At 51.0% G+C, this 13553-nt stretch overlaps 1 protein-coding gene across 1 annotated transcript in view; it reads left to right on the plus strand.

The window, feature by feature from the left end:
- DCHS1 (dachsous cadherin-related 1) overlaps positions 1–13553 on the plus strand; it is a 108102-nt gene that overhangs the window by 45078 nt on the left and 49471 nt on the right. Inside the window, 6 exon segments of the mRNA XM_083170616.1 lie at positions 1714–1810; positions 2215–2372; positions 5240–6080; positions 9094–9333; positions 12401–12526; positions 12609–12818. Coding sequence (XP_083026742.1) covers positions 1714–1810; positions 2215–2372; positions 5240–6080; positions 9094–9333; positions 12401–12526; positions 12609–12818 — 1672 coding nt within the window.

Raw genomic sequence — 13553 nt, forward strand, 5'->3', positions numbered from 1 at the left:
GAGGGAGACCCCCATCCAGGTCACAATAGGTAAGGGAGACCCCATCCAGGTAACGATAGTGGAGGGAGACCCCCATCCAGGTAACAATAGGGGAGAGAGACCCTCCATCCTGGTAATAATAGGGGAGGGAGACCCCCATCCAGGTAGCAATAGGGGAGGGAGACCCCCATCCAGGTAACAATAGGGGAGGGAGACCCCCATCCAGGTAACGAAAGGGGAGGGAGACCCCCCATCCAGGTAACTATCAGGGAGGGAGACCCCCATCCAGGTAACTATCGGCGAGGGAGACCCCCATCCAGGTAACAATAGGGGAGGGAGACCCCCATCCAGGTAACTATAGGGGAGGGAGACCCCAATCCAGGTAACTATAGGGGAGGGAGACCCCCATCCAGGTAACGATAGGGGAGGGAGACCCCCCATCCAGGTAACAATAGGGGAGGGAGACCCCCCATCCAGGTCACGATAAGGGAGGGAGACCCCCATCCAGGTCACAATAGGTAAGGGAGACCCCATCCAGGTAACGATAGTGGAGGGAGACCCCCATCCAGGTAACAATAGGGGAGAGAGACCCTCCATCCTGGTAATAATAGGGGAGGGAGACCCCCCCATCCAGGTAACAATAGGGGAGGGAGACCCCCCATCCAGGTAACAATAGGGGAGGAAGACCCCCCCATCCAGGTAACAATAGGGGAGGGAGACCCCCCCATCCAGGTAACAATAGGGGAGGGAGACCCCCCCCCCATCCAGGTAACAATAGGGGAGGGAGACCCCCCCATCCAGGTAACAATAGGGGAGGGAGACCCCCCCATCCAGGTAACAATAGGGGAGGAAGACCCCCATCCAGGTAACAATAGGAGAGAGAGACCCTCCATCCTGGTAATAATAGGGGAGGGAGACCCCCATCCAGGTAATAATAGGGGAGGGAGACCCCCATCCAGGTAACAATAGGGGAGGGAGACCCTCCATCCTGGTAATCATAGGGGAGGGAGACCCTCCATCCTGGTAATAATAGGGGAGGGAGACCCCCCATCCAGGTAATAATAGGGGAGGGAGACCCCCCATCCAGGTAACTATCAGGGAGGGAGACCCCCCATCCAGGTAACTATCAGGGAGGGAGACCCCCCATCCAGGTAACTATCAGGGAGAGAGACCCCCATCCTGGTAATAATAGGAGAGAGAGACCCCCATCCAGGTAACTATAGGGAAGGGAGACCCCCATCCAGGTAATAATAGGGGAGAGAGACCCCCATCCAGGTAATAATAGGGGAGGGAGACCCCCATCCAGGTAACTATTGGGGAGGGAGACCCCCATCCAGGTAATAATAGGGGAGGGAGACCCTCCATCCTGGTAACAATAGGGGAGGGAGACCCCCATCCAGGTAACAATAGGAGAGGGAGACCCTCATCCAGGTAACAATAGGGGAGGGGGACCCCCATCCAGGTAACAATAGGAGAGGGAGACCCTCCATCCTGGTAACAATAGGGGAGGGAGACCCCCATCCAGGTAACAATAGGAGAGGGAGACCCCCATCCAGGTAACAATAGGGGAGGGAGACCCCCATCCAGGTAACAATAGGAGAGGGAGACCCCCATCCAGGTAATAATATTGGAGGGAGACCCCCATCCAGGTAATGTAGGGGAGAGGGCACCAGTGACACTATATTGCTGTTCCTTATGTCCATCTGTGACCTAGCACCACACTGCCCCCTACAGGTGATGGAAGGGAAAACATCCGGTGTGCTTGTGGCCCTGCTCTTGGCCAAGGATGCGGATGAGGGGGAGAATGGCACAGTGACGTACAGCTTGTCCGGTACGTATTAGACGTGGGGGGACTGGGGGAGTACCCACAAACATGTTATATACTGTATACAGTGTGTGTGTGTGTGTGTGTGTGTGTGTGTGTGTGTGTGTGTGTATATATATATATATATATATATATATATATATAAAATGTGATTTAGCAGATACCAATGCGAGCTCTGTATACGCTGTATACAGTACCAATGTGTATGTACAGATGCCGCGTTATCGTTGCCAGATCGCCACCGCTCGCTACCATTTGTCGCCCAAATTAGGCACACACACATGGTACTGGGACCACGCCAATCACCCCAGGAGTCGCACATGGCAATTGATGAGTGCGGCCACATCTGTATGTACGCTGTACGTGGCTGCACGTGGCTGCGTTCTGATATCCACCTTATTCTCCTGCAGGACCATGGGTGGAACGCTTCACTCTGCACCCACACACTGGGGAGCTGCGCACCGCAACTGCTCTGCACCATGCAGAACGTTCCCTCTACACCATGACTGTGCATGCCAGGGATTCAGGATCTCCACCCAGGAGTACAGAGACCACCCTCCGCATACAGGTAATGACGGGGCGGCTGTCCTTCTCCCTCTCTCCTGCTGGTGTCACTAGATGTGGCCTCAGTAGTAAGTGCTGGCATATACACTAGGTGTGGGCGGAGCTGCTGCAGCACCTCTTTGCAAGTGATTGTAGTGCGGGCTGAGAGCACCGGACACCTGGCATTACGCTGTGGACTTCTAGTGCTGTCCTGTAAATAGTAATAATCCATGTTAATAATAGTTCTCTGCATTTCTGGGAGCAGTGTAGTGTCTGTCCACAGAGGAGAGGGGGATATATTCATTAATTATCTCGGTCCGGTAAGTATCACCAGACCGTAATAATGGTGACCGTCAGGGCTGCCATGAGAAATTGTGCGCGGGCCACACCCCTCTATTTATCGCCTCATGGATGGATTAAACCCTACACCGTAATGCCCATTACATATTACGCCCTACACCGTAATGCCCATTACATATTACGCCCTACACTGTAATGCCCATTACATATTACACCCTACACCGTAATGCCCATTACATATTACACCCTACACCGTAATGCCCATTATGCATTATGCCCCACACCATAATGCCCATTACATATTATGCCCCACACCGTAATGCCCATTAGATATTATGCCCCACACCGTAATGCACATTACATAGTATGCCCTACACCGTAATGCCCATTACGCATTATGCCCCACACCGTAATGCCCATTACATATTACGCTCTACACCGTAATGCCCATTACGTATTATGCCCTACACCGTAATGCCCATTACATATTACGCTCTACACCGTAATGCCCATTACGTATTATGCCCTACACTGTAATGCCCATTACATATTATGCCCTACACCGTAATGCCCATTACATATTACAGAGCACGGAAAGAGAATTCAGACTAATAGACCGTGCGCTAATAAGCAGCTAAGGGAAATCAATCCAATTAATGAAGAACCACCATTACCTATTATAATGCCCAACACCATAATGCCCATTACATATTACGCCCCACACCGTAATGCCCATTTCATATTACGCCCCACACCGTAATGCACATTACATATTATGCCCTACACTGTAATGCACAATACATATTACGCCCTACACCGTAATGCCCATTACATATTATGCCCCACACCGTAATGCCCATTAGATATTATGCCCCACACCGTAATGCACATTACATAGTATGCCCTACACCGTAATGCCCATTACGCATTATGCCCCACACCGTAATGCCCATTACATATTACGCTCTACACCGTAATGCCCATTACGTATTATGCCCTACACCGTAATGCCCATTACATATTACGCTCTACACCGTAATGCCCATTACGTATTATGCCCTACACTGTAATGCCCATTACATATTATGCCCTACACCGTAATGCCCATTACATATTACAGAGCACGGAAAGAGAATTCAGACTAATAGACCGTGCGCTAATAAGCAGCTAAGGGAAATCAATCCAATTAATGAAGAACCACCATTACCTATTATAATGCCCAACACCATAATGCCCATTACATATTACGCCCCACACCGTAATGCCCATTTCATATTACGCCCCACACCGTAATGCACATTACATATTATGCCCTACACTGTAATGCACAATACATATTACGCCCTACACCGTAATGCCCATTATATATTATGCCCCACACGATAATTCCCATTACATATTACGCCCTACACCGTAATGTCCATTACATATTACACCCCACACCATAATTCCCATTACATATTACGCCCTACACCGTAATGCCCATTACATATTTTGCCTCACACCATAATTCCCATTACATATTATGCCCTACACCATAATGCCCATTACATATTATGCCCCACACGATAATGTCCATTACATATTTTGCCTCACACCATAATTCCCATTACAATTACGCCCCTCACCGTAATGCCCATTACATATTACCAATTAAGTTCAGGAACTATGGGAGGTATTTACAAAAACCTATACTGTATATATATATAGATAGTAGAAAAAATATATATAATTCTGAAAAAAAAGCACTCAAAAATGTATTTTATGGGAATTACATTTTGGCCCGGACAGATAACTACTACACTCCTACATCGGGGTAGAACTACTACACTCCTACATCGTGGTATAACTACTACACTCCTACATCGGGGTATAACTACTGCACTCCTACATCGGGTTATAACTACTACACTCCTACATCGGGGTATAACTACTGCACTCCTACATCGGGTTATAACTACTACACTCCTACATCGGGGTATAACTACTACACTCCTACATCGGGGTATAACTACTGCACTCCTACATCGGGGTATAACTACTGCACTCCTACATCGGGGTATAACTACTGCACTCCTACATCGGGGTATAACTGCTGCACTCCTACATCGGGGTATAACTGCTGCACTCCTACATCGGGGTATAACTGCTGCACTCCTACATCGGGGTATAACTGCTGCACTCCTACATCGGGGTATAACTGCTGCACTCCTACATCGGGGTATAACTGCTGCACTCCTACATCGGGGTATAACTACTGCACTCCTACATTGGGGTATAACTACTGCACTCCTACATCGGGGTATAACTACTGCACTCCTACATCGGGGTATAACTACTGCACTCCTACATCGGGGTATAACTACTGCACTCCTACATTGGGCTACACTCCTACATCGGGGTATAACTACTAAACTCCTACATTGGGGTATAACTACTACACTCCTACATTGGGATATAACTACTTAACTCCTACATAACTACTGCACTCCTACATCGGGGTATAACTACTGCACTCCTACATCGGGGTATAACTACTACACTCCTACATCGGGGTATAAATACTACACTCATGATATCTGTTACTTTCAGGTCTTGCCTTCCTCCCGTTACCCATCAAAGCCTAACCCCAGCGTTCTTGTTTTAACACCGGTGGAAGGGTTACCGCCAGGATCTCTTTTGGGCTCTGTTTCCCCCAAAATTCACCATGACTCTGCAATTTACACCTTACTGGATGACCCGCATGGGACCTTCATGGTGGATGGACAAACAGGCAATATCTTCCTAGTAAAGGAGCTAGATTATGAGACCCAATCTAGGTATAGCCTTCAGGTGAGTGTTGAAGAAGGCCGGAAGATGACTGGAGTGTACCGACCTCCACAAGTTGTCCAAGTGGAGATTGAAGTCCAGGACAAAAATGACCACTCACCAATGTTTCCAGAAGACCCATTGACATTGGTAGTTCCAGAGGATGCTCAGGTTGGTTCCTCCATTTTCACTTTCCAGGCTCTGGACCTTGATGGGCCAGGTCCCAACAGTCAGGTCCGTTATTCCTTATTGCGCCAGGAACCAGAGCAAGCTGAAAGCACATTTCTTATGGATGCAGAGACGGGTGTCATGAGTATCGCACGCCCACTGGATCGGGAAACAGTGCCCTCTTACCTACTAATGGTGGAGGCTAGAGACTGCGCATTAAATGCCAGCCAACGTCGCTCCACTTCAGTCACCGCTAGAATATTTCTCAGTGACCGAAATGACCACACACCACACTTCATTATGCCGTCTACGGCATGGTTGTCCGAGGACCTACCTGTGGGATCTACAGCTCTCTTCCTGGTGGCACAAGACCCAGACCTGGGTGAAAATGGTAGGATTGGCTATCAACTAACTGGAGGCAATGAAGAGGGCAGGTTCCAGATCCATCCAAGCACAGGTGAGATACAATCAGAGCCCTTTCTACATGAGGGGGTAAGAGGCAGAGATTCCAGGGAAGATGTGACTTGTGTTATCTGTTGAAGGGGAGACCGACCTTGTGCATTGAGGATATACGAATTGCTGTTTGGTATTGTGATGTTGGTTGTAGTATTATTGGGGGATGCTTTTCGTGATGTTGGTAGTATCTGGGGTCTCAGTGGTGATGTTGGTTGTGGTAGTATTGAGTAGTAGTGTTGGTTGTCCCTGTCACTGAGTTAGGGGTAGTGATGGTGGTTGCTTAGTTACGGGTAGTAGTAGTGTTGGTGGTCCCTGTCACTGAGTTAGGGGTAGTGATGGTGGTTGCTTAGTTACGGGTAGTAGTAGTGTTGGTGGTCCCTGTCACTGAGTTAGGGGTAGTGTTGGTGGTTGCTTAGTTACGGGTAGTAGTAGTGTTGGTTGTCCCTGTCACTGAGTTAGGGGTAGTGATGGTGGTTGCTTAGTTACGGGTAGTAGTAGTGTTGGTGGTCCCTGTCACTGAGTTAGGGGTAGTGTTGGTGGTTGCTTAGTTACGGGTAGTAGTAGTGTTGGTGGTCCCTGTCACTGAGTTAGGGGTAGTGATGGTGGTTGCTGAGTTACGTGTAGTAGTAGTGTTGGTTGTCCCTGTCACTGAGTTAGGGGTAGTGTTGGTGGTTGCTTAGTTATGGGTAGTAGTAGTGTTGGTGGTCCCTGTCACTGAGTTAGGGGTAGTGTTGGTGGTTGCTGAGTTATGGGTAGTAGTAGTAGTGTTGGTGGTCCCTGTCACTGTTAGAGGTAGTGTTGTTGGTCGCTGAGTTACGGGTAGTAGTAGTGTTGGTTGTCCCTGTCACTGAGTTAGGGGTAGTGTTGGTGGTTGCTTTGTTATGGGTAGTAGTAGTGTTGGTGGACCCTGTCACTGAGTTAGGGGTAGTGTTGGTGGTTGCTGAGTTACGTGTAGTAGTAGTGTTGGTTGTCCCTGTCACTGAGTTAGGGGTAGTGTTGGTGGTTGCTTAGTTATGGGTAGTAGTAGTGTTGGTGGTCCCTGTCACTGAGTTAGGGGTAGTGTTGGTGATTGCTGAGTTACGTGTAGTAGTAGTGTTGGTGGTCCCTGTCACTGAGTTTGGGGTAATGTTGTTGGTCGCTGAGTTATGGGTAGTAGTAATGTTGGTGGTCCCTGTCACTGAGTTAGGGGTAGTGTTGTTGGTCGCTGAGTTACGGGTAGTAGTAGTGTGTGTGGTCCCTGTCACTGACTTATGGGTAGTGTTGGTGGTTGCTGAGTTACGGGTAGTAGTAGTGTTGGTGGTCTCTGTCACTGAGTTATGGGTAGTGTTGGTGGTTGCTGAGTTATGGGTAGTTGTAGTGTTGGTGGTCCCTGTCACTGAGTTAGGGGTAGAGTTTGTGGTTGCTGAGTTATGGATAGTAGTAGTGTTGGTGGTCCCTGTCACTGAGTTCGGGGTAATGTTGTTGGTCGCTGAGTTACGGGTAGTAGTAGTGTGTGTGGTCCCTGTCACTGAGTTAGGGGTAGTGTTGGTGATTGCTGAGTTACGTGTAGTAGTAGTGTTGGTGGTCCCTGTCACTGAGTTTGGGGTAATGTTGTTGGTCGCTGAGTTATGGGTAGTAGTAATGTTGGTGGTCCCTGTCACTGAGTTAGGGGAAGTGTTGTTGGTCGCTGAGTTACGGGTAGTAGTAGTGTGTGTGGTCCCTGTCACTGACTTATGGGTAGTGTTGGTGGTTGCTGAGTTACGGGTAGTAGTAGTGTTGGTGGTCTCTGTCACTGAGTTATGGGTAGTGTTGGTGGTTGCTGAGTTATGGGTAGTTGTAGTGTTGGTGGTCCCTGTCACTGAGTTAGGGGTAGAGTTTGTGGTTGCTGAGTTATGGATAGTAGTAGTGTTGGTGGTCCCTGTCACTGAGTTCGGGGTAATGTTGTTGGTCGCTGAGTTACGGGTAGTAGTAGTGTTGGTGGTCCCTGTCACTGAGTTAGGGGTAATGTTGGTGGTTGCTGAGTTACGGGTAGTAGTAGTGTTATTGGTCCCTGTCACTGTTAGGGGTAGTGTTGTTGGTCGCTGAATTACGGGTAGTAGTAGTAGTGTGGGTGGTGCCTGTCACTGATTTAGGGTTCGTGTTGTTGGTCGCTGAGTTACAGGTAGCAGTAGTGTTGGTGGTCCCTGTCACTGAGTTAGTGGTAGTGTTGGTGGTCCCTGTCACTGAGTTACGGGTAGCAGTAGTGTTGTTGGTCGCTGAGTTACGGGTAGCAGTAGTAGTTGGTGGTCGCTGAGTTATGGGTAGCAGTAGTGTTGTTGGTCGCTGAGTTACGGATAGCAGTAGTAGTTGGTGGTCGCTGAGTTACGGGTAGCAGTAGTGTTGGTGGTCGCTGAGTTACGGGTAGCAGTAGTGTTGTTGGTCGCTGAGTTACGGGTAGCAGTAGTGTTGTTGGTCGCTGAGTTACGGGTAGCAGTAGTGTTGTTGGTCGCTGAGTTACGGGTAGCAGTAGTAGTTGGTGGTCGCTGAGTTACAGGTAGCAGTAGTAGTTGGTGGTCGCTGAGTTACGGGTAGCAGTAGTAGTTGGTGGTCGCTGAGTTACGGGTAGCAGTAGTGTTGTTGGTCGCTGAGTTACGGGTAGCAGTAGTGTTGTTGGTCGCTGAGTTACGGATAGCAGTAGTAGTTGGTGGTCGCTGAGTTACGGGTAGCAGTAGTGTTGGTGGTCGCTGAGTTACGGGTAGCAGTAGTAGCTGGTGGTCGCTGAGTTACGAATAGCAGTAGTAGTTGGTGGTCGCTGAGTTACGGGTAGCAGTTGTAGTTGGTGGTCGCTGAGTTACGGGTAGCAGTAGTAGTTGGTGGTCGCTGAGTTACGGGTAGCAGTAGTGTTGTTGGTCGCTGAGTTACGGGTAGCAGTAGTAGTTGGTGGTCGCTGAGTTACGGGTAGCAGTAGTAGTTGGTGGTAAATGGAGTGAATCATTGTTGGCGTAGAGGTGTGAGATGTATGTTCCCCTGCCATAACCACTGTTCCTCCCACATAGGTGCTCTCTCTGTGGTGAGGGCATTAGACCGGGAGGAGACACCAGGATATAACCTTTCTGTGGTTGCTGTGGACCACGGCTCTCCACGTCTGTCCTCCACACAGACACTTTCTATCAGTGTTCTTGATGTGAACGATGAAACACCAGCATTTGAGAAAACTCAGTATGAAGCCACAGTTACAGAAAACCAGGCGGCTGGCTCCATTGTGCTGAGACTGCAGGCGGTGGACCGAGACCTTGGTAAGTCGGGGTACAGTTCTATTACAGGGGGTCTCACATATAAGTACCCAGAGAGTCTCACCAGTGGTGTATGTTCGTCCTAGTTGCCCGGAGGCAAGATAAATATTAGTGACCCCCAAATAGCTCAGTCAGTAAGGTGTCTGTCTCCAGTAAGACAGGTCATGGGTCTAATACAGGGTGTGACACTTGCAAAAATGATGTTAGGAGTGGGAGTCAGCCACAGAAGTGCTATAGACAGCCTTCAATTACCTGATCCAAACTCATAGTGGAAGAGAGGTGACCCCTTGGGAGCAGGAGCCCCACTGCCTCCCAGACCTATGCCTCTGAGTCTCACTATTCCCTGGCACGGATTATCTATGGCCAGAGCTGTCACTGGTGGAGGTGGTGAGCAGCTTTTGGTATGTAATGGTTATGGTGGCAGGCTCTGGCCTTCTCTGGTTGCAGGATCCATTCAGTGCAGAACATCCACCACCCAACCCCATGTGGAGTAATGTCCGTTTATCTCTGTCCTCTGCACATCCTGTTATCCGCTCATTAGCCCATATCAATATTCCTGCCTGTGCTCTTCTACCCCATGAAACACCCAATTACCTAATACTATCCCCCCTGATCCTGTCTAGGCTACAGTCCAAACTATCTGCTTTCCTCATCATTGTCCCACGTCACCTCCACACCCATCCCGGGGACAGGACATGCCCTACCCGGCACACGCAGCATGGTTACACGTCTGTTCTCCAGACCCCAGATTATTCCATTATTCCATCCCACGTCATTCAGGACACCATAGTGGAAGATCTACCGGCGGGCAGACACAGGAGGCATTGTATTATTATCAATATATACTGTACTCTAAGCCCTAAGCACACCAGCCAACCCAGCCGATGCCGAAGTGGGTCTGCGGTCAGACCTGCCGCAGATGGGGGGAGGGCAGACCCGCTGGGGGGGTGTACAGCCACTGGGCTCAGGCACAGAACCTGTAGTGGACGGGTGTACAGCCGCTGGGCTCAGGCACAGAACCTGTAGTGGACGGGTGTACAGCCGCTGGGCTCAGGCACAGAACCTGTAGTGGACGGGTGTACAGCCGCTGGGCTCAGGCACAGAACCTGTAGTGGACGGGTGTACAGCCGCTGGGCTCAGGCACAGAACCTGTAGTGGACGGGTGTACAGCCGCTGGGCTCAGGCACAGAACCTGTAGTGGACGGATGTACAGCCGCTAGAGTCAGGCACAAGACCTGTAGTGGACGGGTGTACAGCCGCTGGGCTCAGGCACAGAACCTGTAGTGGACGGGCGTACAGCCGCTGGGCTCAGGCACAGAACCTGTAGTGGACGGGTGTACAGCCGCTGGGCTCAGGCACAGAACCTGTAGTGGACGGGCGTACAGCCGCTGGGCACAGGCACAGAACCTGTAGTGGACGGGTGTACAGCCACTGGGCTCAGGCACAGAACCTGTAGTGAACGGGTGTACAGCCGCTGGGCTCAGGCACAGAACCTGTAGTGGACGGGCGTACAGCCGCTAGAGTCAGGCACAGAACCTGTAGTGGACGGGCGTACAGCCGCTGGGCTCAGGCACAGAACCTGTAGTGGACGGGTGTACAGCCACTAGAGTCAGGCACAGAACCTGTAGTGGACGGGTGTACAGCCGCTGGGCTCAGGCACAGAACCTGTAGTGGACGGGTGTACAGCCGCTAGAGTCAGGCACAGAACCTGTAGTGGACGGGTGTACAGCCACTGGGCTCAGGCACAGAACCTGTAGTGGACGGGTGTACAGCCGCTGGGCTCAGGCACAGAACCTGTAGTGGACGGGTGTACAGCCGCTAGAGTCAGGCACAGAACCTGTAGTGGACGGGCGTACAGCCACTGGGCTCAGGCACAGAACCTGTAGTGGACGGGTGTACAGCCGCTAGAGTCAGGCACAGAACCTGTAGTGGACGGGCGTACAGCCACTGGGCTCAGGCACAGAACCTGTAGTGGACGGGTGTACAGCCGCTAGAGTCAGGCACAGAACCTGTAGTGGACGGGCGTACAGCCACTGGGCTCAGACACAGAACCTGTAGTGGATGGGTGTACAGCCGCTAGAGTCAGGCACAGAACCTGTAGTGGATGGGCATACAGCCGCTAGAGTCAGGCACAGAACCTGTAGTGGACGGGCGTACAGCCACTGGGCTCAGGCACAGAACCTGTAGTGGACGGGTGTACAGCCGCTGGGCTCAGGCACAGAACCTGTAGTGGACGGGCGTACAGCCACTGGGCTCAGGCACAGAACCTGTAGTGGACGGGCGTACAGCCACTGGGCTCAGGCACAGAACCTGTAGTGGACGGGTGTACAGCCGCTGGGCTCAGGCACAGAACCTGTAGTGGACGGGTGTACAGCCGCTAGAGTCAGGCACAGAACCTGTAGTGGACGGGCGTACAGCCACTGGGCTCAGGCACAGAACCTGTAGTGGACGGGTGTACAGCCGCTAGAGTCAGGCACAGAACCTGTAGTGGACGGGCGTACAGCCACTGGGCTCAGGCACAGAACCTGTAGTGGACGGGTGTACAGCCGCTGGGCTCAGGCACAGAACCTGTAGTGGACAGGCGTACAGCCACTGGGCTCAGGCACAGAACCTGTAGTGGACGGGTGTACAGCCGCTAGAGTCAGGCACAGAACCTGTAGTGGACGGGCGTACAGCCACTGGGCTCAGGCACAGAACCTGTAGTGGACGGGTGTACAGCCACTGGGCTCAGGCACAGAACCTGTAGTGGATGGGTGTACAGCCGCTAGAGTCAGGCACAGAACCTGTAGTGGACGGGCGTACAGCCGCTAAAGTCAGGCACAGAACCTGTAGTGGACGGGCGTACAGCCACTGGGCTCATTCACAGAACCTGTAGTGGACGGGCGTACAGCCGCTGGGCTCAGGCACAGAACCTGTAGTGGACAGGCATACAGCCGCAGTGATATTGGTGGCTCATCAAAGGGCACAAAGCTGCCGACACGTTATGTATGGTAGACACTCCTGTTATGAGGGAACTTACCCTGGAGATCCCCGTTATATATATATCTCACCGTATGATCTGTCGCTGCAGGTCCTGGCGGGCATATCACCTATGGCGGGGTGACTGGCGATGACTTCTCCCTTGATGCCGACACTGGAGTACTGACCACAAGGCGGCCCCTGGACAGAGAGGTCAGGCAGATGTACAAGCTGGCCGGTGAGTGCCGACTACAGGTGACACCAGACGGCCACCAACCCTTACACTTCATAGTGACCATGTGCTCCGTTTTGTATTGCAGTGTATGCCCGGGATGGGGGCTCTCCACCACGTGTGGCTGAGATCAGGGTACACGTCACAGTCGGCGATGAAAATGACAACACCCCTAAATTTGAGAGTGACAACGTTTTCCTAGAAGTCCCCGAGAACCAGGAGCCGATTACTCTGTGTGTCCTCAGTGCCTGGGACCCGGACACTGGGAGCAATGGACGGCTGACTTACCTGCTGATAGGTGAGTGCAGAGCCAGATTAAGGTCTAAATGGGCCTGGAGCTGAAAATGATCACAGGCCTATTATGCGCAATAATAGGGGTTGTGGCCAGCACCTAATAATGTGGGGGCGTGACCAGTGTTCTGGTTGGGTGGTCTGCTCATGGGTGTGTATCTATTTGTGTAAATACTAATTATATATGTCTGGAAAAGGCAGGGGGCTGGCATAGGAAAAATGCAGGGAGAAATATTGGCGGGTCACGGGTGCACTCCAAAGGTGGATCCGCAGGACGCCGATGTCCTAATATACTTGCGGGGTGAGGCGGTACTCCGGTCATAAAATACTGAAAGCCGAAACTTGGTAGACAACATTTCAGCACCTTTTATGTGGTCACTTAAGGTTACCACACCTTATACCCCTTATACAAATGATGCAACACAATAGTAACCCCCTTATACTGTACTTGCCTCTTACACATTATGCCCTAATGGAATGAGCCAAAATTCACACCCGACTGAGCCAAAATTCACACTATGGCACAGGGATTGAGTCAAAATTCATGTTATGCCACATGGATTGAGCCAAAATACACAATATTCCAAATGGATTGAGCAATAACGCACAATATCCTTCAGGGCATTGCGCGCCAAAGGAGCGCATTAAAAATTTACACCATAATGCGCATTACATGTTAAGCCACTAGGGTTACCACCCGTCCGGGATTACTCTGGACAGTCCAGTAATTAAGCCGGGTGTC

Source organism: Crinia signifera, chromosome 2 (assembly GCF_055691185.1).
Source record: "Crinia signifera chromosome 2, ASM5569118v1, whole genome shotgun sequence".
In the NCBI taxonomy this organism is placed as follows: domain Eukaryota; kingdom Metazoa; phylum Chordata; class Amphibia; order Anura; family Myobatrachidae; genus Crinia; species Crinia signifera.